Source organism: Charadrius vociferus, unplaced genomic scaffold (genome assembly GCF_000708025.1).
Source record: "Charadrius vociferus isolate BGI_N301 unplaced genomic scaffold, ASM70802v2 scaffold325, whole genome shotgun sequence".
In the NCBI taxonomy this organism is placed as follows: Eukaryota; Metazoa; Chordata; class Aves; order Charadriiformes; family Charadriidae; genus Charadrius; species Charadrius vociferus.
In genome coordinates, this window is record NW_009648526.1 from 3,452,269 (window position 1) to 3,476,762 (window position 24,494).

Here is a 24,494-nt window from a genome sequence, read left to right on the forward strand (position 1 = left end):
ATAAGCCTCCTAAAACTGTAGCTAGGTTTAGAAGTGGGATGGAGTGAATTTGTATCTGAAACAGTCACAATCTGGGAAAGTACAGCTGTCAAAGTTTTATCATTGACAGTTACAACATGCAGCATCCCCAACAAGCCTTTTCCATAAAAAGATGATGATTACTAAAAGATGAAGATTACTAAAAGAACGTTCATGTCCTTCACTGAGGATGGTTCACAATCACACTATCAAATTATCAGAATTGTACTCACTCTTATCATTAACCAGCACTAATTTCTAATTAACAATTATCAATAATTTTGTAAAGCTCATACACAGTACTGAAATTTGGAGAAAGTATCTTGAAGATATGTCATACAACTCTTAAGAGAGAACACTAAAAAGTAGCAATAGGCTTTGTGGAACACTAATTTTAAAACATTCATAAATGATCCCAGATTTACTTCAGAGTGTACTCTATTAGAATGTGCATCAATACCCTGAACTTATAAGCCATGTATCTTTGGAAATTTCAGAGTACTTAGAAGGAGAATTCTTGATCTGAATGGAAATCAAGAATCAACAACAGAACTGTTTAGTACTCAACTCTAACTTCGTTCATGATCTTCATGACAAATACAAACTTGGGTTGAGTGAGAAAGATAATAAGAAGGATTAAAAGAAAACGCAGAGTAAGCTCAGCGAGTGGGTTCATGTGGATTCTTTAATCTCATCCCTTAGCAATAAGGAGAGAACCAAATGCTTCTATGAGATAACTTTCACAAAGTAAGAAAAAAAAAAAAACACCCCACCACGCAAAAAGACCCCACACACCTTAAAAGCCCTCTGATTTACTTAAGTCAACTGGTAAATTGGTCTATCTAGATGCATATAAAGTGCTAAGCATGTCTACTTCTCTTCCCAGTTTAAAACAGTGACTTTAACACCATAGAACGTTACTAACAGAGAACTTCAGAACCAAACAGACTGTACAAAGAAGGACAGAGTAAGTCTTAATCATTATCTTCTTTTCATCTGCTTTAAATTCCTCAGCTCTCCTTCCTTCTTAATCAATTTTATCTTTTACATTTCTATTTTGTATACGGAAATCAGGTATGTTACCCTTAATGATGATAGCTCTATATTCCTTAAATTCCTTTAAACTAAGAACAGTACCCGATTTTTTTTTAATGCAGTTTTTTCCTTTTCTTTTTTTTTTTTAAATGCATCAGATTTCTATGGAGAGTATGTTCATAAACAGAGTAGAACTTCCAAGTTCTACGGATATGAAAATTATTAGGTAAAATACTCATTTGTTAAGTGTGACTCTCATATGAGTAAGAGCAGATGGAGTTTAAATGCATTTAGATGCATTATTAAAGTTTGATAACGAAGATGACCTAATCATACAGATATTAATTTTCTGCGTATACTATTAAAAAACTCCGTTTACAATGACTGCACTTTAATCCATTATAAGGTGCTGTACTTACCATAAATGTGTCCAGTGTAAATATGGGAGGTATCATAATCAATTACTTGGTTTGATATTTCTACTTTAAAGTCATCACTAAAAAGAGATGTATCTCTCTTCATTCGAAGGTTGAAGTGTCTAAAGTGAATAAAACAAGATGGTAAATGGGCTTTGAGCTTCAATTACAAGAGCACCAAGGAAAATACTTCTAACTAACATTTTCATACAAAAAAATTGCAGAGTCTAAAATTTACCTATAGGAAAATGTTTTTGCTGTACAAGAATTGGACCATAGCCTAGAAGGATTTTCTCAAGCAAGATTAGTTAGATGTTTTTGATACAAGTAGCTAAATCCACAAGATTCAAATCAGAAAGCAGGGGTAGACTTAAATGCATAAATCTAAAATGCTGACTTTGACTATACACTTGTTTCCATTCCTCCATAAGACACGGATGCAGCTTAAGGGAAAAGGCAACTATTTTATTTAACAGCTCTGTGAAGCAGAAGAAACAAGAACAAATGTCAGCTTATTTTACTTTCATTGCCAACATTTAAGTTATATATATGAAACACAGGTGATCTAATTACTGTTTCAACTGAAACTCAAAAAATAAGATGGGTAACAACATTTAATAAAAAAATACTTGAATTGGTAGTTATATCCACGACTATGTAAACAACTCCACTCATAGAGCGATCTTGTTCAAATTACAACTCTACGTTATGTGATGCAAATCCTACTGCTAATCTTTGCATAAACACATCGTGCAAATACAGATCAGTGAAATTGTTGAAAATTCAGTCATTCCAATTTTATTCTTGATTTTCTTCCTATATTTTTCTCTTTCTGCACAATCATGAAATTGAAGGAGTATTACAGTTATGTCACCAATTTGTTACACAAAAAGTAACTCTGGTAAGTTGACTACAACTGTGTCAAAGTCTTCATATAAAAAAGGTGACCAGTCTCAGTATACACAGTACACAATGAGAGCACTGACTTTCCCTAGTGAAAGCTAGTATCCATTTGTGCTAACAGCAAAATAATCAAAACAAGCACCACAGTGTAAAGTCAATTAGTTACTTTTTTAGTACAGCTGAAACATATACAAAATCTATCTTCAGTCTTCCCTTGCACATTAAATAATATGACACTACAGTTATAAGTATTTTGAAACAACTGTACATTAAGATGCAAAATTCAAGATCAAAGAAAAAAGCCATGCCTACACTTAAAACCTGGTAAGGGCTCTAGTGACTCATGTTGACTATTCTGTAATGCAAACAGTATTTCACAATCAAACTGTCTTTATTATTGTTGCCACAATGTTAATAAAGCTTCAAAGCGAGTATTCTCCTCTGGTGATGTGTTAAGGTATCTACTGCAAGGTTATGAAATTCCGAGATGTGGCAGCTGGATGGGGAAGGTTAAACTTCAGCAATTCCCTGTGACTCCCCGGCTTTGTGCCACGCCAGCCAGGGCTCAGATCACAGTTTCAGTATGGATGTGTTCTATGAGGGCAGATTTTCCTGTTAAAAAGGAAGACACAGTTCACTACAAATGCGCTTGACTATTGGAGTCACCAAAGAACACACACCAGCTCACAGTTAATAGATATCCACAGCCAGATAGAAAGGCATGTTTTAGGATAAATAGCTCGTATTCATAACATCACCTACAGACAAAAAATAAGAATTCTTCAAGTTAGTCTCTTTACTAGCTCTGTAAAACTGTTTTTTTTGGTAACAGAGGTTCATGAGGGTGAAGAGATAACATGAACAAGCAACCCAGAAAAGCATCGAAGGACAGAATGCTTCAAGATTACACAACGCATTTTTCTAGCAGGGGCGTGGAAAAAAGAAGAGACTTTAAGCCACCTTGTATGGCTCTTCTGGGCAGAAGTTAGAAATGAACAGGCAGAAAAAAAAATAAGACCAGCACTGACAAGAATTAAGAACTTCATTCAAGTACTTCAAGTTCTACTCACTTTGGCTGTACCACACTGCTCAGGGTGTTAGATTTGAACTCCATTTTAGGGTGAGTTTACTCTGTTACCGAGTTCTTCAGAGTTATGGAGCGTGGGTCAGACTCTCTTCAAGTGCATCTGAACTGCAGTTAAATGGCAAGAGATCCTGGATACTTTAGAACAGCTCTCCAGACTTCTCTAATATTTGATAGAAGATTTCTTACCGTAAGAAGTCTGTAATCCTGTCTCTGATGAACTGAAGTATCTACTAATCCCAGCAAGAGCACCTATTATAGCTAAAATTACTTTTTCCTGATGAAAAAAACAGGTTTTCCCCCAACTCAATCTATATAGCACTTTTCTCTCAGAAGTGCAAAAAAGTTACATGAATACAACCAGAAAAATCTAATTTTAAAATAAGTTTCAAATAAAATTGAGGAGCAGTTATCATCTCTACTCAACTGCATCTGCAATTTCTTTATCGTTTTGAAATACACTATGTAAGACAATGCAGGACTTCTCATATACTAACTCACATATACATAAGTGGAGGGAGGGAAAAAAAAAAAAAAAGACTTGATTATCTCACAATGAAAGCAAGTAATGTACCAAGTTTAGCCTAAAATAACATCAAGTAGATGAACTAGCCCTAGGCCTCAATTGTGAAGCCATCCAGGGTATCCTCCTCAACTGCCAAGTCATCTACATTTTCATTCTTAAAAATTATCATGACATTCAGCATTGTGCTTCTGGACTACTGTTGTTGATGATTACCTAGCCATGCTTTAGAGTCAGCTTTGCCTCGATGCCCTGCTCTACAGGACTGTGCTTTTGGAGGGGCAAGTGGAAGCTCAGCAGAGTCCACCCAAGCCGGAAATGGTTCTTCCTTCTGGGCGGGATACCTTTCCATCAATATTACCCTATCTGTCACTTCAAAATGGACGGTTCGAAGTCATATGTACCAAATAAAAAGTTTCACTGGTTTTAATATAAGAAGTCTCTGTTTATCCTCCTTTCCTTTTCCCCGCTCTTCTTACTTTCCGCATTGGTACATAACTAACACTACAGATTCTAACCCATGCTGTTAATTATCTATTTATTAATAAAATTAGCTCTATTTGCAGGATTACAGAACTATTTCTAATACAAAATAACACAGCTGACTTTCACAATAACAATTCTCCGATCATTTCTTAATTTAGTTAAACTATTAGATAACCTGATCATCTCTCAGCTATTTTTAAACAGGTCTTTTCTTGGTCAAACATGCATGATGGGAATAGGATTATCTGTCTCGACTGTTCACGCTTTTAATAATGAAAAAGGAAGTGACAAATCTTCCTTTAGTTCCTCTCCACCAAAAAAGTGAGAGGAAAAGAGAGGCAACCTGGGCGGGGTGGGCGCTGTTAGGAAACATGCACCTATTCATCTCTACTTCCAAAACTTAACAACTTTAACAGATCACTAAACTCTAAACAATGGTAATCATAAAAACCCACATACTACATGAAAACTACAGCAGAGAAAGTCAATCCCATTTTTATGCCTATGCAGACACATCTTAATATACTACTAAGAAGCGTCAATGAAATTAGGTGCACTGAAAAGATGCCAGTTTATAGGTGGGGAGACTCCAAATTGTAATGACTGATTCAAGCAAATGGATAGTGGACAGGGACCCCGCAAAAAAATACAGTTCAAGACCCTAATTTCTCAGTAAGAAACTTTGAAAGACTCTACAAAATCCATTTCAATATCTCATCCAATATAGAAGTTTTCCTAATATTAACTTTATATTTCTTCAAAGCTAGTATTTCTTCCCCTTTCTTGAAAAGAATACAAGCTAGTCACTATCCTTCTCAAAATGATGTGGGAAAGAATGCATATCAGTTTTCTTTCCTGGCTTAAAGTTACTTTCCAGTAACATTATGAATTCTGAAGACAGGAGACTCCATAGTTCAACAAACTTGTCTGTATCTTTCCTGAATATGGTTTCTAAAACTAGCCACAATGGAAGAAATAAGAAGCTTCAAACAAGCCTCTTGGTAATTACCATTTCTACAGCATGCATCGAGTTTTCTGTGCCAGCACCTGTACCCATGTAAACTAAGCTATCCCCTAGCCTAGCTACACACCAGACAAAAGATTAGTTTTTTCCAGAAAAACAATGCTGCTTCTATTTACACACTTACTACCTAGCACAAGACATTTCCCAGCAGTAGTGGTCTCTAGAATAGAAATAAATCAATTAAGACAGTTTTGACCTTGCTTATATGTTACTGCTTTGTCTTACATGTATCTGAAAATCAATGCAGTCACAGACCATTACTTGGTTACTGTATGGTTGCTCGTTTGGTTGAATTCAGAATTTTTGGGAAAACTGTTTATATGCTTTGATAATAAATTACATCTTATTCATTAATGGCAGTAATCTAAGGACTATCAAGAGGTAGATTTTTATTTCACTTTAGCTTAATTCATGGAGACTGTGAGATTTGCAAGTATGTAACATAGCAACTCAGTGATAATTAAGGGGGGAAAAAAAAAACAACAGTTGAGAGCACCAAACTTAGCTAAACCCAGTAGTTTCCCATGGGCTTGAGTTATGTCAATCCTATAATCACAGAGCAAGAACTTTAAGAAAAAAAAAAAAGCTGTGTGTATATACTGACAACACTTGGTAAAATGAACATAAAGGTATACATGTAAGAGCTAACGCTTAATATATTATTCTATTTCGTTTTAGTATGAGTTACCTTTTAAGATCAGTGATTTTGCCATGATGAAATGTCCAATATATTGGCACACTGATAGCGAGTCCACAGACTTTTCCAAAGCTGGCAGAAAGAGCTATTACCAGTGGTACACAAAGAGGCACTTGGTGCTTTCCCCTTCCTACCTTTCCTCAGACAAACTACCGCAACCAGCGGCAGGCTGAGCAGACAGAAGCACTCAGTGACCAGGGGAGATTTTTTTTTTAAAAAAAAAAAAAAACAAAAACAAAGGGAGGACAGGAAGGAGGTGGAGGAGTTACTCCACAGCTGAAATTAGTGGCTGTGAAAACAGAACAGAGTGATGGGTTGGTGGCAGTATGGAATGTGACTTCAGTACATGGAGAGCCCATTTAGGTTTGTCCTCTTTTCTTCTCAGTAGGAACCTGAAAAATCTTTGCAGCTGTGCCTCCATAAGCCTCCTCACAAGTCAGGATCCAGAACATACAACTCTGCTTGAGATGCAAGTCTTTTATCTTTACTTTTCCCATTTAAGAAGTCAAAGGCTCTCTTCTCTGAAAAATGGAAGGGGAGAATAATAATTTGAGCTCTTCTCTATAACTGCTTCCATATGAGGCATCCCAAAATCGAAACCTGGTTCCCACAGACTGTCAGACTCGTTCCAACCCTGAACTACATTAAATAGAAGACAGCTTAACAACAGTTGGTTTAAACTACTCACAAACTAAGCCTACAGAACCACCACGCTTATGGACTTTTTTTTTTTTTTTTTTTTACACTGTTTTCACCTACTATTAAACCCACAGGACATATTCCATCATCATTTAACTGACAACTCCCATGGTCCTGCTACTGAAACGAAAGAAAACATATCTTTGAAAGAACATATGATAGGGTCTGCCGGCATATCATTCTTTCTATTACCCACCTAGATGCAGATAGAGGGTATGATCCTCTAGTATTTATCTAAAAAATAATCTCTAGAGCATTGCAACGCTCAGCAATCCCAGCTAGAAAGCCTGCAGCTTATGTTTGTTTTCCGTCAATGCCTCTGGGGTGGCACTTATGATTGTTCGGAGATTTCTTTCCTGACCTTCAAAAGTCAGACTTGCTCAGCTTGTTATTCTAGAAGAACACCACTGAGGATGCAGCCTTCATCCTAAACAATTTGCCACTGGTTATTCTTGATATACGTAGCTGCAAATGCATAAGCTAGCTCAGATCACAGAAACCATCTAAGTAGGATTACACGTAGCTACATGTTGGCTAATTTACACTCTAAGAAAGTCAGCCAAGTATCTCTCTGTCCTCAAGAGTATGGTGTAGAGATTTTTAAGAGCAGAACAGTTTTTACCCAGGGTTGGTCTCCTTTTTCCTTTCAGTAAAACTTCTTTAAGAAGTTAAGTGCAGATTCTGCCACTTCATTTCCTGTTTATCCAAAATAACCTTCCCATCTGCATTTACATAAAGTTGAATATTTATATGCAGTGCCATGTTCTAACATAATTCAAAGACATGAGCTCAAAAAAACAGGCAAAGATGTAAAAATCACAAGGCAAAGTTACTACATGAATTCAAACGAAGAAGCTAGTTCAGAAAGAAGCTTTCTTAGTGAAACAAATAAAGACATAGAAAGAAATCTGCTAGCTGATCATACGGGCACATATGAAGCACATAAGTACCTTCATTTAAGTCTACTGCTTTTCATTTTAAGAACATGGCTTTGTCTACTGAAGGTTGTTGGCCAAGGAGCAAAGTTCCAAGGCATTAATACCAATTTTAGCAGTACAGCTGGCAAACCCTGTGCCTCAGCTGGGTGATCTCATCAGTCCAATGCCACTGTACCAGGCATTTCCCAGATAAACCTGAATGAAACACTAAATGCCTTTTCTTCCTGAGGGCTACACATATTCCAGCTCACTGTATTTAAACCCATAAAATGCAAGACATTAAACCCACAGATCCAGCCTCTAAAGAATTTTTTAGATTAATTTCATGTAAAAAATTATTAAGAACTCAGGTCCCTGCTTCCCAATTCTCTGCAAGATAAAACTGCTTTACCTACAAGCACCAACATAGGGTGGTTTGGTTTTGTTTGTTTTGGTGGGTTTTGTTTGTTTAGTTTGGAGGGGGGTTTTGTGGTTGTGTTTTTTTGTTGGTTTGGGTTTGGGGTTGGTTTTTTTTGTTTGTTTTTTAGTTTGTGTTGTTTGGTTGGGGTTTTTTTTACGCAACACAGATGTAGAAAGTGAGACTCTCTCCCCCGGCAAGTTATTTGTCAAGGTATATAACTTAAAAGGTACAACAGATATGGGATGACTGAAGAAAGATCACAGAGCACTGAATAAAGCTGAAAAGACTACAGTAAGAACTAAAGATCTTTATTTTTTTCTTTTTAAATTCAGGACAGCCTAAAATGACTTGTGGTAAGTGAAGCTTGAAAAATATTCACTTAGTAAAACTCATGGAAATAACTCACAGAAGCTAACCAGTCAGTCCTATTTGATGACTACCAAAACAACCTATTTAAGAAGTTAGTCTGTTTAGGAGGGTGTTTAAGTGCACACGGAACTGAAACAGACATAACAAATTTTCAGATTAGTCCAGTAGCAGTGTATCTGCTCTGTTTTAACAGACTCACAGAATGTAGAAGACAAAGCCATTTCATGAATTGAGTACTACGTTGTACGCACAATTACAAAAGTACTTAAAAATAAATTAAGTGCCATAAAAAGAACATCTAGGGTTGAATAAAAAACAGAAGGTCACAATATGAAGTCCTCTCTAATCCAAGCGTAACTAGCTCAGTTAGACAGCACGGCAACATGCTCAGAATATCCCCTTTGAAATTCAATGTATCGAGTATGATTTCCGTGCAGGTAGCCTCCTTCATTTTTATAACCTACTCAAAACCAGTCAACAATTATCTTATTTAAACAAAACATTTCACAGCTCTGAATAATGAAGGCAATACTAAGGATTACAGATTACTATAGAACCAAGAATAATAAAAAAAAGAACTCTGAAATTTTGTGGTCCATTCCTGCCATTCACGACTGTACCAGAAAGCTCAACTAATGTATTACTGATAGCTGTTCAAAATAATTATGGAAAAAGATACCCACAGAGAAAATTTAATATTAAGCCAATCAGTAATCACTGCTTCACAAATAAGCTTTGCCAAATGGTGTGGTGAGCACATATTAAGACCCAAAGCCACACAACTTCCCAATATTCAAGCTCTCATTGTTGTAAAAGTTCCTCTGCTCAATGCAAAACACTGTAAAACACAGTAGAGTATTTCAGAATCAATCATTTATTGAACTTTATTCAAACTGGGTGACAGTTAAAGCTTTTTTTACCTAACAGCTGAATCACATGGTCACTCTGCAACATATTAGAGCTTTACACAGCATTTTCTTAATAATAAAGACATTGTAGAAAATCTTCTCCTTAACTACAGGGGAAAAAAAGGTTATGTACCCTAACACGCAGCATGCTACTAGTAGCAGTAGTGAGACTGACGCAGTTTTTTTCCAGCCGCTTATTGATCAAACGCTACTCTCAGCACTTTGACATGACCAGGCAAAACAGCCTCAAGCAGACACTTGTCTTACAGCACCTTCAGGACTCCGGGCACCCAGTGCCACTTTTGAAAACACTGATAGGCACTTTATCTGTCAAGTTATTTTAAGTAGTAACAACCAAATCTTGGTGCTCACTGGACTGGCCATGTTAGGCACATGCACGCTATTAGCCTTTTTATATAGAACCACAAAGACAAAAATTCTTCTCCCTCCTTTCCTCCCCATACAGAAGAAGATTTTTCTAAACTCCTTCCCCTCCAAAATGCACCTATTGTTGTAGTTCTAAAGTTGCAGAGCAGAGCTGGATGCATGCTCATTTGGATACATAGGGGTATGTCCGTGTAGTGACACAGAACAGTAGGCAAGAACATTCCGGTGAATAAGAAAACAAGAGAATGAAAACGTCTAATGGATCAAGGATCACTACAACCAACCAGTATGGCTGATTTTTAATGCAGTGGAAGCAAAGCTTGTGTTTCACCATTAGTTAGAAGGTATTCAAGTTTGACTATCATAATGCAAACCTGCAGAGCATTTACGCAGACTGATCTGAAAATATAGCAGTCTGTAATATTCTGAAAGCATAGTAGAAGAAAGTGCTTTTGAGTCCAGATGAACTGTATAAGGTGGTGGAGGCTGAAGAACAGGTTGTTCCAGTTGCACCAACATAATAATTTAATATTTACATGATTTTAACCCCATATTGAGCTAGTCTTTAAGATTTTAATATGCTGGGCTAAAAGATTCTAGACTTAGCAGCCGTGACTTGTAAGCCCAAATTAAAACAGGAGAAGCATTTTTATCAGTGAAGCCCATATTTTTAAACTATCTCAGGTTTTATATAACAACCTAACAATATTCAGCAAGTTAACGCTTTAAGATTCACAGGCATAACCATATGAAAGGCCTTTTTATTTGTATGGCTTACAAAGAAGTGATGTTGCAAGCATTTCCAGTAACAGTTTTCCTATTATAAGGATCATGTACAGACCATATATTCCCAGCAAACATCTCTGAACTTAGTAACTTTGAGTATTTTTTTTTAAGTAAAATTTTAGGTAAAAAACTAAGGAAAAAGGGTAACTAAATTGCAAAACATCTGAAAGAAGTTCTCAATGTATCTTTAATTTAGTAATAAGCAGGGGTTATCATGTGTTCAAGTACCACTTGAAAATTCAACTGTTCACTCAAGTAGCATAGGCAACTTTCCCAAGTGAGAGTCATCAACTAATCCTGGAGAAAGACTGCAAATGGGTGTGGATGGGTAATTAACAAGACAAATGAAGAAAAAATTAGAAAGCTTAAGTTATTAGGATTGCATTAAGTAAAAGTTGACTGACAGTACAGCTAAACACTACATAGATGAAGTTCCTCTATTCTTCTGAATGCATCAGGGTCTCAGGAATTCAGAGTTTTGTCACTAGGTAAAAGGTATAGCTCAGAGAATATCAGATGTCAGGCAAGTTTTTCAAACTCTGTCCTCAAAATGAAATCACTATGAATGAAGCATCCGGTATATTTCTGACCTTCTACAATTGTCAAGAATTCAGTTTAAGATGTTCTACAATTAATATATTGCAAATGATTATATGTAAAAAGTGACAAAAACACCTTTCCAACTTCTCTGCATGGGAAGGGTTGTGTTCACTAACTGAACGAGTGCAAGAACGCATTTTGTGACTAAGCCAAAAATGGGTATAAAATACACTGTCAGTTTTAGTGATGTTCCAACTTCATTTTCAAAACTACTGGCATTACCTTGACATGCAAAAAAGTTACAGCATATTAAATTCCTTCACTAGCTGGTGCTGAAGTCATTGTCTATGTATTTTGGGGTTGATTGTGTGTTTTTTTTTCGGGGGAAAAAAAAAGGGGGACGGGGGACGGGACTGTGGAGTGGGTTCAAAAGCTACTTTATACCAGGAACTTAACCAGTTAATATTAACACTGTGCATTCATTATCTTTGTATGAACCTTCCCGGGACTCAAAGGGCACTTTAAATTAACTCAAACTAAACCACTCAATATAAACCGGCAGGTGGAAGAGCTATGACAAATAAACAGTATTGTTTCAAAACTTCATATTCCTTCCAATTTGAAGCATTTTTGAAACAAGCACAATTTGCACCACTGGTGAAGCAATAATGTCAACTCATCTAAACTACATGGTTTATGATTCAAAAGAATTAATAGGTATCCATAGCTTAATTTCAGCAATTTTAACTGCCCTATTAAGTTAGTGTTTCAGCATTGAATAGTGGCTGGCTTGGTTTAATTCATTATGTCTGCCGTAAGTTGTATTTTAGATTACCCAACAACAAATGTTTCGAAAAATTTCTGTTCTTAGCAGTATACTCTGTAGCATTTAACTTTCAGATGAGGGTTAAATAAAGACAGGGCTTCTCAATGATGGCATGCTATACACCCATTTGTAAAACTACTGAGTCTGGTGTGAAAAAAGGTAGCTTTGGGTTTAATTCTATCATTACAGTATCTATTTAATTATTAAACTGTTGTTAACCCATGGTTAAATGGTCACTTTAACTTGGCATAAATATATAATATTTAATTTTTGTTTTATTTTTTCCTTCTTCAACAGAAGGGTACCATGAAATACAGTTCTTAAATCCAAACAGCTGCTGAAAAGAACAGATGCTACTTACACAATCACAAAATACTTGTAGCTGCCAGCTGTTTTCTGGACAATAAAACTGTAAGTTTGATGAATGCTAATCTGGCATGTGTCAGCACTGCTCTGAAAAGGGTGGCATTGCATCTTCCCGCTTACCACCTCTACTTATTTCTGCACCCTTTCTTCTTACAGCAAATTTGCTTATATACCGAATTGAATGATGAATTAATCTGGCTGAAAAACAACCAACCAAATCACTTCCCCGTTTTGACTGGCCCCATGACCAACAGGTGCTTCCTCTAGCACAAACAGAAAGATTAAGTTTATAAAGTTCAAACTGGTAGCAGAGATAGAGTGTAAGAACTGTTGTGGTCCAGCTAGCTTCACGTGATGTTTCCAGAAGGGAATGGCAGCAAATATTAGGACAGCTTTTCCATTGTGTCCGGCTACAGAAGACAGCCATTTCCTCAGAAGCCAGCTCAAAACAGAAGATTATCATTTCAGTACTCACAAGTAGCAGCTGTTTAGTACCTTTATTAAGTTAAGGACATGCAAGTTGGACAGCTGTATGCCAATAAACCATTATACCTGGACAAAGTCTTAACTAACCATTTGGTACAGGGCCATCCAAAAAAAATCAGGTTCAAATTTTCAGAATCTCAAACCTTATGTTGACTGAATGCCTTTAAGTTTCACCACCTGTATTTATGTAAAACAGCACTTTAAATGGTTTAAGTATTTTGCAAAAGCTTTATTTCCTACTTTAGCACAGAGTAATCAGAATATTTGATAGAAAGGTTTCAATGTTGTCACTCAGTGATTACATACATCACTTATTCACAATAAACTAGCCGCAACTACAAAAAGGCAATCCTATTTACACAGTTTTTCAAACTGCTACACACCTTCAAAACTATTGAATAAACCGTATGAAGTAAAACACAATTCACTTGATCCTTCTTAATACATATTTAAAGAAAAATGAAATATTTTGTAAGAACACACTCAGACCGATTAACAGGAATTTATGGACTAAATTTACAGCCTGTCAATAGCCCTCTCTTTGGCAGAAGTGTTAGATGTGTCACAAGAAACTACCAAAATCCTAAATTATGAACTGGTTTGACCTTATAGTAAGTTCCCATTCAGACTCCTCAGTTAATGATGGATTTGTGCCTCAGAGCATAGGGATTTAAAATCAATTCCACATATAAACACCAACACTCGCCATGAGTAAGAGGAGCTGTTATCAAAATCTTTATAAACCTGTTTGTCTAAGGTCTGGTGTAACTAAGATTCATGAAGTTAGAGAAGAAATCTTCTGTAGACATCATTATTGTAGGTATGGTTAACATTTTTATATAATAAGGATTTTCAGCCCACCTTATTAACACAAACAGTATGCACAGGCTAAGCTAAGAGCTCTGTTTTACAGAAGAGTATTATGGGATCTTTACCAAGGAGAAGATGAACCTGCTTAAGTGGACTGAGATGTGGACTGCACCCAGAAAGAACAGTCTCATCCTCCCTCTGTCACCCTTTCAAGTCATACTGATTATTCTTTTGGCCAAATAATTTTCAGCTGGATCAGTTCCCGGGTCGTATTCCTTGCATGGTTTGAAGACTACTAGTGCCAGCACAAGGATGATTCTGGGAATGCGGTCAGGCCGGTTCCTCTCTGCAGCAACACACGCTTTGCTAAGCCTAAATTAACCACCAGCCTGCAGCTTCAGAGTGGCAGCATTAGATTGAAACTAAATTTCACTGTCTTGCAACTTTGCTGGAAATCTCATTTAAAAGTGGAGATGTTTGCAATATAAAGAGCCTCTGAAACATTCTACTCTGCAGTCTTTATTAGACAATTTAATAGCAAAGACTAGAGATTGCCAGTGAGCAGCGGCAGCAGCAATATGACTCTCCTTTAAATAATAAAACTCCCTGGACTAAAAAAATCAGACCCAAAAATGTGGTTTTGAGGACAGAACTTCAAATTGAGGATTTGGGTTGCAATTCTACAGCCGTTTCAAATACAACTCTAACACTAACCTTCCGGGAGCACCCACTGAAACTCAGTCATTAGACCACACACCTCCAGTAGCAACACTTCATGCCCCTAAGAAATTACAAGCTGGCACAGAAGCAGAGCGCTCACGCAGAAAATGTTCCAAACACAGAGAAAACCTGGTTTTTACCTTTGCTCTGTCAAACTTCCCATGTTTCTACATACGGGTAGCAATTACTTATCAAGTTCTAATTACTTAAATTGTAAATGAAATAGTTAAAAAAGCACAGGCATTACATATTCCTAAAATATATTAAGACAGTAATGCTGCAAAGGAGGGAATCAAAGAAACAAAGATACAGACACAAGTATTTTAACTTCCTTCCTGTTTCTCCTCATTTATACAAAAAGCAGTCAATTCTCAAGTACAAAAAGGTGTTCCTACACGAAACCTACAAATTACACTTCAGTTGCTCACACTGAATACCTAACTTCTGTACTGGATCTTACAATCACATATTAAATGCAAGGTATAGCAAGTCTTGTAACAGCAATTATGTTTTCCCCAAGTCAAATAATTGCTAAATTCCACAATAGCACAGAAAACAGGTGACACCATTACACACAAAATGGAACACTTTTTTGGCCTATTCTGTAGTTTCAAATGCACATTGTAAATTTTTTTCTCAATTAAATCTCCTCAAGCAGTTTGGCATAATTTTTGTAAAAAAATATGTCAAAACTGCATTATAAACTCAGAATCAACTACCATTCTGTTTCCAGTATGATTCCACTGTTTAAGTTTCAAAGTGCATTAATAGTGGCCACCAGAAGTTTGCATAAGCGATTATGAGCAACAATTTCACACTTAAACTGGACATCAGAGCTAATACTTCACAGAAACTATAAGCACTACATTTTAGCATATTCTAGCTAACATTAGTTTGATGACTGCATTACACCATTTACATTTCACTATAATTAAAATATATACATGAATAAGATATTTAAAACAAATACCTTTTAAAATATCACTAACCTTCCATGAGCATGAAAATCTAGGCGCAAAAACTGATCTTCATGCGATACTGCTCTTTTGGCACGCTGGTGTTTTTGGTGTAACAAATCCACATCGTACGACAATCCTTCATAATGTCTAATGTACTTATTTAGAGGATTTCCATACTGGCCTGAAAAGAGAAAAAAGTAAGGTTCGGCATGTCTGAGAAATCACTCAGGTTACAACCAGGTATGGCAGATCTGTGGTGCAAAACAACTGGTGATGAGTACCCAACTTCTACATTGTATGCATTTTAGCTTCCTTTTTTCTCCTTCGTATGCTTCAGATTCGTTCTACTTTGGTCCCACAGACTGAATGCACACTTGCAGTCAGAGTGCATTAGGTGGACCTTGTAAGGCATCTTCCACTTCAATCTCAATCAAAACAAGTAGAGTTCATTTACTCTAGAACTACATTGTTGTAGACAGGAACACTTGAGAGAAACACTCCTGATCCAAACGTGAAAAGTGCAACAGCTGGACATCTTTCCTCTGGTTCCCTAGAAGAATTGCACTTCCAGCTTCACCCTGCACTCATGACACCAAAGTATCCGCTCAGAATGTTGATAGTCCACATGCCAAATATCCAGAAAAATTAAGACCCAATCATGCCACCCAGCAACATAAAATTTTGTATCACGTGGAAAAGTTTTATTAAAGATATATCTCCAAAGATGTAGGTTCAGTTCAGTCTATTTTGGACACTTCCTTCTACGGTGATATTTCTGACTCACATTAAGAGTGCATGACAGAAAACAGGCAAAGACTTTGGTCCTCCCATCCTGATGGAGGAAGGGACATGCAGAACTGACCAGAGGCACCAGTATTTAAGAGCTAAAATATGCATCCCTAGGACCACCCTATCAGCTCTTTATTTACACCAGACATTAGACATTTTACTATAACACAGTATTTTTTACTCCAAGGTTAGCATTAGTAGGTCAGTAACAGGATAGAAAACTCCTTGTGCTGCCCAGATGCCTCTAGATATAGTGCGGAGATGTACTTTTGCCTACCAAACAGCCAACAGGACAGTAATTGCAAGAACCGAAACTGTAAAGAAGTTAACAGAGCATTATTTTTCTCCAGACAAGGAGCTGCTATAAGCATTACAGACATTTGGTTAATTCCAATTTTGGTCACTTCTTCCAAATAAGTACACAGATTTCAGCCAGGATTCACCTTCTTATTAGTTAGTGTATCCCAAGCTAGCATAGAAATGTATACACAAGAAATTGACAGTATAGCACATATTTCTTGAGAAGTATGTTTTCATATCCTGGCCACCACCAAGGTCTCCTGCCTCTGCACATTCAGACACTCTTCACAAGTCTTACTGCACTTTGATATCAAGCACTATACATGAAAAATATTTCATCTACCTTCTAAAAGTAAACACAGTAGGGATTCAGTAACTGTGATCAGAGACCAAAAAAGATACAAGTTCCAACAGTAGAAAATAATGTGGAGAAATAGAAAGGAACAAAACACAACACAACTTATGAAGCAAGCTGTTGTGTCTTTGCAATGGAGGCAGTGCACACAGCATGTTTTATATACACAGTGAAAAACAGTTTTTAAACAGTTTCTATTTAAAATATCCAATCATGAGGAACTAATTTAGATATCTATATCCAGCATCTACAGTCAAGAGAGATCATTTCACTGGTTCTGGTTTCAAAACCAGATTATGTGGCAGTAGTGTTACATTTTCACAAAGAAAAGAATCTGTTATTGCACTAAGAATACAATTTTATAAGCAAAAATACAAATTTGCCTTTCAGTGTACTTATTGTCATGAGGTCTTCTTTGAATTAATACCAATTCCTCAGTGCCTCTGTTTCTTTTCAAGGGATTAGAATGTCTGACCGCCAATGAGCTCAATGAGCAACACAAAAGATGACTAAGTAAATTAATACTTCTAAATGCATCACTTGCATTTAGTAGCAATGTGCACAAGATACTGCCATATCTTTTTAAAATTCAAGTAATGATATACTGCAGATAAACCACATTTCCTCACAGTACTTTAGACTTCTGCAAGTGTTGGCTCTTTATTGTTGAATACAATACAGTCCAATAACAAAACTTCACTATAATTTCCTCTCACACTCAGTCTCAAAATGCAAGTCCATTCTCATCCAGCTTTCCAGAAGCCTCTTAGGTGTCTTAACGTGTGGTTCGCGCAAGTCTACAAGAATTCTAATCCAGCTAAGACACAGGACTAACCCAAAGTTTCAGCAACCAGCATGAGGAATTTTGAAGATGAAGGATGTTCTCCCTGTCTGATGCTTCTCTAATCGCTTCCAACATAATCCCACAAAATGAAGTAGAAACTCCTCCTATGGCCCAAGAATCTCTATAAACCAAACAAGATTAGCCCAAGTCCACCCATTATATCAAACCTATTTGCAATATACATTAGCCTGACTACAGGTACCTGCTTTCCACTTCCAGGTATGTGATCCAAAAGATCCATTAAAGAAAACAAGCTTCAAAATTAACTGATGTAAGCTAAAACTCAGCTAAAGTCTTCATTTTAAAGTGAACCTAAATCTAGTATATGATACCAATAACTCACTTTAAAAACTTTATCAAAACTAAGGACTTAGTACACTGCAGAACGTGTAAACTTTTGTGCTTCACAATCCCGAGGCTATTTAACAAGTTAAATTATCTTCAACTTTTTTGTGGAAGGAGGCTTCTAATAATGCATTCCTTGAACAGTTATTGGCCATTTTTTTTCCCCTCAGTATTGCAAGGTACTCTTTGAACAGCTTCAGGCACCTAGAAAAAAAAGTTTTAAAGCATGACAACTTACTGAAGACCCAATAATACTTTACACGCTATCCAGGTCTCATCACCATGTGGGAAGCTGAGAGACTGCACAACTGAGTCACAAAGAATAGTTTTTAAGTGCTAACTACTGTGACAGGACAGCAAAAGGCTGTTGACATTAAGAAGCCTTGTAACTGTTCTCTCTGCTAAGCAAAAGCAGAGGGTTTTAAGCAAAACCCCTTTTTCTTAACCAAAATGTATATACTTTCTGTCATCACACAGGAAAACAATGTTATTTCTTTTCCCTTTCTCCAAAACTTAAAAAACTCCTTGTTTTAAGTACTCTCATAGTGAGCACTTAACACAAACACTCTTATCGCCTGGAGTATATGCTATCTCAGGACTTCAGACAGGGTTGAAATCAGGGCTTCAAAATGAACGTTTACTTTCATGGCCAGAAGCATGTATAACCTTAACATTGCTACAGCGTTCAAAGTCTGCAACTGATACGCAATCTCCTTCTAATAAAACCAGCTAGATATCAAAAGTGATTATCTTCTTCACAAAGGTAGCTTAGTAAGTAACTCAACCTTGGTAATACAAGAATTTACGGGATCCCCTGGCAAAAGTTCATTAAACTGGAAAGAAGACCTCACTAAGGTGCATGAGGCAGGTACAACGGCTTGCTCCAGGTTTTGTAACTAGAAGATTCTGCATCAAAAAGAAAGTCTACCACAGAATGTGAGAAGTGCATGCCAAGAAATCAATACAATAGTGCACACACACAGAGGTCTCAACTTCTGTGACAAACTATTGTCATGATTTTGTTGTCATTGAAAAACTAGTATTTTTTTTTTAATACAGACCGCAAGACAAAGACCTTTTCAAATAAGGATACGATCAGAAAGCCTGCAGTAAGGAACACTGAACCACGAGCACATAGAAATAGTTTAAGGGAGCTGCTCTACCATCAACCAAACAAAGACAGCATGATGCCTTTCCATGCAACCTAGTGGAATAACCTGACATTACACTTCGTCTGAACACAGCTACTGGACAGGAACCCTTTAGGATACAGATATCCGAAAGTGACAACAGAATGGCCTTTGAACCCGACAGGACTTCTAAAGACTTGCTAAACTAGATGTGTCATTTCCCATGACAAAAACCCTCCAGAAATGAAGCTTTATTCTCATGGGCTTAGAACTAAATACAAGGAAGGGCTTTAAACAGAACTAGACAGAGCATTTAGGCAAATGCCTCAAGGTGACTGTCCCTGCGAAAGATTTTTGTGTATGAGAGTCTACAGCTCTTCAGCATCCCCAGGGAGCTGTAAAGAAAGTATCTACAGTTGTTCTGAATGGACACAAGTCCTACTGGCCAGGTAGGGAGTCCGAGGCATACATTCTCACCTTCTAACCAAGCTTAGGTAAGGCTAAAGCAAAAAAACCTATCACCCATGGGATTGTAGCTGTAAGCCTCCTGGAGCAGCTTCATATAACAATTGTTTGGTGGTCTATGCTAAATGATTTGCTGTTCATTTCATTCAGCAAGGTTATTTTCCCAGAGAAGACTACAAAGACTTCCCCCCACACCAGACAAAACCTTCCCAGTCTGTAGGAGTGAACCAGTACCCGCACCAGAAGAAACGAGCTAGGGAACACTTAACCCAATTGGATATGTTTAAGTCCATGGGATCAGATGGGATGCATCCTAGAGTGCTGAGGGAGCTGGCTCATGCCATTTTGAGGCTTTCTATCACCTTTTTGAAAGGCTATGGTGATGGAGGCGGGGATCCTGACACCTAGAAGACAAATGTCATCCCCATCTTCAGGAGGAGGGCCTGGAGATCTACAGGCTGGTCAGACTAACCTCAGCATCTAGAAAGATTGTGGAGGTAATCCTTACAGAAGCTACCTTGATGCACATAAAGAAGATTGGTAATAAACAGTACTGAAAGTTTACCAAAGTAAACATAAGCATCCATTAAGTTCATATATAATCGTGGTAAAAGATGACAACATTTAACTTCCCTTAAGAGGATAAATCACACTTGCACTGTTCTAAAAGGTGAAGTTTATATTAAACCACTCAGATTAAGACTTGCATGACAAAGGCAGATAGTTCAAACACAATTTAAGTTTTTTTAGCGGGGAAAAAAGCACAGAATATGACTTGATAAGACTATCAGAAATTGCTCAGCAGCCCGGCTAACTTATTGAACAACTCTTTTTACTGCAAGTGTCATCACTGATTTGCAGGTTTGAAATGCCAGTGTATGATACACATCTTTAGGAGAATTATTTTTGTAACTTCAATTAAGATAATCAAAGCCAGTTGTACTTTTTCAAGCTGTTTTCAATATAGAGCTTATTTCTCTTAAAAAAGTGTTCCCTTTACATGGGATATTAAAGAGCGTACACAGCATTCAGATTTAGCACTTCTGTGCTTAAATATACTGAAATCCAGTAATACCACCATATACCTCCCTAGTTGAATATCACCGAATGCTTTATTCAGGCTGTAGGTTCATAACTGCCAGCAGAAGGGCAGATCCCACTGCCCTTTTTCATCCACTCTGTTTCTATTCTTCCTCTGCGCTGACACTAAAACTAATCAAACTGAAATATATACTTTCTCCTCTGGTCAGGTTAGTTATTGGTGAAAGAAAAACATGTAACCAAAAAGTGAAGTCAGGATCACTTCCCTTCACTGAAAACTCACGTTTAGGGCACAGTTGCACAGTACAGCACCACCAGCGTAAGCAGTACACAGACGTCCACTAATTTTTTTATATATTTTTTTTTTAACCCTTTTCCTCCCCACCACTGCAAGTCCCAACTCTTCCTCCCCACTAGGCTTGGGTCTGCACAATAAATCAATAGAAGTTACACATCTGGCAGGAAATGATTAATTTCTTTTGTTTAAATTAGCAGGTTGAGTTAGCTCCTCATGCCATCAAACACAAGAGGCAGTGAAGGAGGAGAGGTAGGAATGCATGGCCAGGGCAGGACCACCAGAGGTAACTCATTACACTGGTTCTGCCATACTGCATAACTGAACCTTTAGATCCTTTTTTAAGCAAAAATAAACTGCAATCTTAGGTTTCTAGGAAATGGTATTTTGAAGTTACTACCTAAACACCTGATTTCATTTACTTTTAATTACCATGGGCATTTCTGAAACAACTATCTGGCAGCTGCCTTTACCAGACACTGTCTCATCGAGCCATTTAAATTTTTTTTTTTTTTTATTTTAAACCCCAGATAAATGCTGGAGGCTGGCTGCCATGTTAATGAAGGCTAGTATTCTTCCCAATTTATAGCAAGGATGCAAACTAAATCACTCAGATGCCGATAGCTCATAAATGCCTTCCCACAACTCCCCCATGTGTCCAGAAAAAACAGAATTTCTCTCATGCTCACTGGGAAATAGGTAGTTCAATATCCATCAGCACAAGACACTAAGATACAACTTGGAAGTCCTAGGAATATAGAAGAGTGTGTTGTACCAGTGAAAACAAACAATTTATCATAGATTTGCAATGCTGTTCAGCATCTGATCAGCCTAGCCAGAGCAGTATCACACCTGGTAAATCCAAGCTTTTTGGGGGTCTCATTAGTTCTCTTTTTGGTATTTTCTATTCCCCTTTCCTTTTTTTTTTTTTTTTTTTTTAATGACTAACAGGTAGGAGAGGTTCTATCAGTTATTTCCACTCCTCAAAAAACGTCATTATGTATGGATAATTATTGTTTAATATACCTTCATGCATCTTCAGCACATGCACAAAGCTGCAAATAATATCACCCAACCTAAGTATCGGTTTACATGTGTCAAAATTTAACAGCACCAGCCAGTGAATAAATCCCTTAAGCCAAGAAATTCCAAGGGTACTGGGGAAAACTGAGATTCACTTTTTTTTTAAAAAAAAAGAAATCTTACAATTCAAAGCACATATATCTTCCATTCTAGCATATAGTATCTACTTGAGATAAATTCTACCTTTCCCCAGTTACTAAACAAAAAAAAAATTGGCATGGTTTTCCCTTCTCACATTATTGAAACTGTACTCAAACTGACCTACTGGACCACTTGTTTTATGGTGGTGATATTTATTCAATGAACTTCTAAGAGAACCTTAAAAGTGATCCAATACCAAAACCTGATCAAGCACTTGTCTCAGGGCTTATTAGACCAACTTGCTGATAATGTTTCTGTTTTAATCATAAACCATAGAGATAATTATAAAGCAGCATAACACAAACATTGCAGTACACTTCACTAATGCAGCAACACTAGCGATTGCTTTTGATTGCATTCCTTTTACATAATTTTAAGGACAATATAAACTACGAAAGAAAATAAAATTTTCAAACAAAACAGAGACTTAACTTGAAGGTTTATTTGAGGAGAAAGATTAGTGATGTTGTATGTCAATATTTTAAGATGTCGATTTTGTGATTCATACCTAACTGTGAACTAAAGTTACAGTTAGTTCTGTTATCTATAAAATACCTTTATATCTAAAGTAGCTAAAGACTACTACAATACAATATAAATATGGTATACAGGCACAAAGTCTTGCATGATTCTGAAAGAAGAGTTCAAACTCAGGTATCCCGTAAAAATATTCCAAACTTTGACTCAACATACAGAAGAGCATTTTTGTAAAATATCTAGATTAATGGAATTTTCAAAATTATTACTATTTCATATCTGTAAAGTTGTCTAGCTTTAAGCTATATAGATAACAGCTTCAAGATCTGTGTAAAACTAACGAGTACAAGATGCACTATACACAAATGAAACACAGGTAAATTGCTGGGGTTTTTTTCAGTTGTTTCCATATCTGCACTGCTCTCACAGTAACAGCCTTAAGAATCATGAACATGCCCTTTCTCACACAGATATTAATGCCTGCCTAGAAGAAAAGCATGCACATTAAGAACTATTTTTCAGTAAATAAAACCATTTACAGTACTTAAGAAGCTCTGGAAATGTTAATGCAGTAAAACTAGAAAATTTTAATATTAAAAAAAGATTTTAATTCAACACAGAGTTATAATAAATCTTTCATAACTATATTGAGACTTTTACCAGAAAAGTTTCATAGGATATTCTAGAAATGTGTATTGGCCATCATTTCTAGATTTCTAAGATTATTAAGCTTTCTTTAAAGATTTACCTGTACTGCTAAACACCAAAAGATAGGTGCTCCTGTTACCTGCCAGCAAGGTGTGCTTCCTAGTGCCAGGAATGTTGGAGAAGCCCATCCTTCTCTCGGAGAAAAAAAATTAACATGAATTTCTAAAATAAAATACACTTCATGAACTTGCTTCTGTATATCCAGAGGACTGTACTTTACATGCTTACTGTGATTTTAACTTTTAGACTTATTTGCCTTCCTAGAATTAAAAAGTGGAAACAATCCTCACAACTGGTTAATGAATTGCTTTGAATTAATTCTGTGCCAGCGCCGTTTAGTTCAGAAAACAAAGAGGCCTTGAAAAGTATGCCAATAATTAAGTCTGAAATGTCTTGATGGTTTAGAAGAATTCATGAGGGAAAAGTCACCAAAGTCTTTTGCTTATACCACTCCTAATCATAATAAACAACGGGATGACTTCTGACCGTGCAAATCAGCTTGCTTTTTGTCTCACAGCTTCACTGCCCATACAACCTGCTGAAGTTTTCCACAGACTTTGTTGTTACTTTTTGAGAACATGCCAAAGCCCAGGATTTAGGGCTAGATTCTGTGTTACTGACGCACAGATGCGGAGCCTAGATAAAGAAAAGAGATGCCAAAGGAAACAGAGGAAGCCAGCCCTTATCAGCTGCTCCACCCATTCTTCTCTAGAAACACCCTCAGAAGCCCACCTTTTCCAGTGTCTGCTCTTGTAAAAATTTGAAACTATTTCCCTACCCTGACTCGACCAATTAAACACCACCAGACACAGTCAAGGAACTGCCCTAGCAGCCGAAAGCCGCTCGTAACGGGAGATGTGACCCAGCCACACGTCCCCCATAAACATAACCGTGTTTTCCTCTGACCTGGGCGAGAGGGGAGACCCTCCCCGAAGCTGCGGTCACGCTTCGGGAAAATCCCGGGCTCGCCTTGTATTTCCTGAAGCTGAACTCTCTGCCTGACCGCGCTTCCTGGTTCCGGGAAGCGGCCGCGGGGAAGGGGAGGTTCGGGGGACCGCCACCGCGGCCGCCGCCTGGCCCCGGGGGAGGAAGGGAACCGGGAAGCGGCTACCCGGACCCCCGTGGGGAAAGTCCCCAGGAG

At 37.2% G+C, this 24,494-nt stretch overlaps 1 protein-coding gene across 1 annotated transcript in view; it reads right to left on the reverse strand.

The window, feature by feature from the left end:
* The window catches only part of ADAM10 (ADAM metallopeptidase domain 10), a 53,553-nt gene that overhangs the window by 25,751 nt on the left and 3,308 nt on the right, over positions 1 to 24,494 (reverse strand). The window contains exons 2-3 of the mRNA XM_009885776.1: positions 15,411 to 15,561; positions 1,473 to 1,591 (exon numbers count right to left, since the gene is read on the reverse strand). Coding sequence (XP_009884078.1) covers positions 1,473 to 1,591; positions 15,411 to 15,561 — 270 coding nt within the window. The remainder of the gene's footprint in view (positions 1 to 1,472; positions 1,592 to 15,410; positions 15,562 to 24,494) is intronic.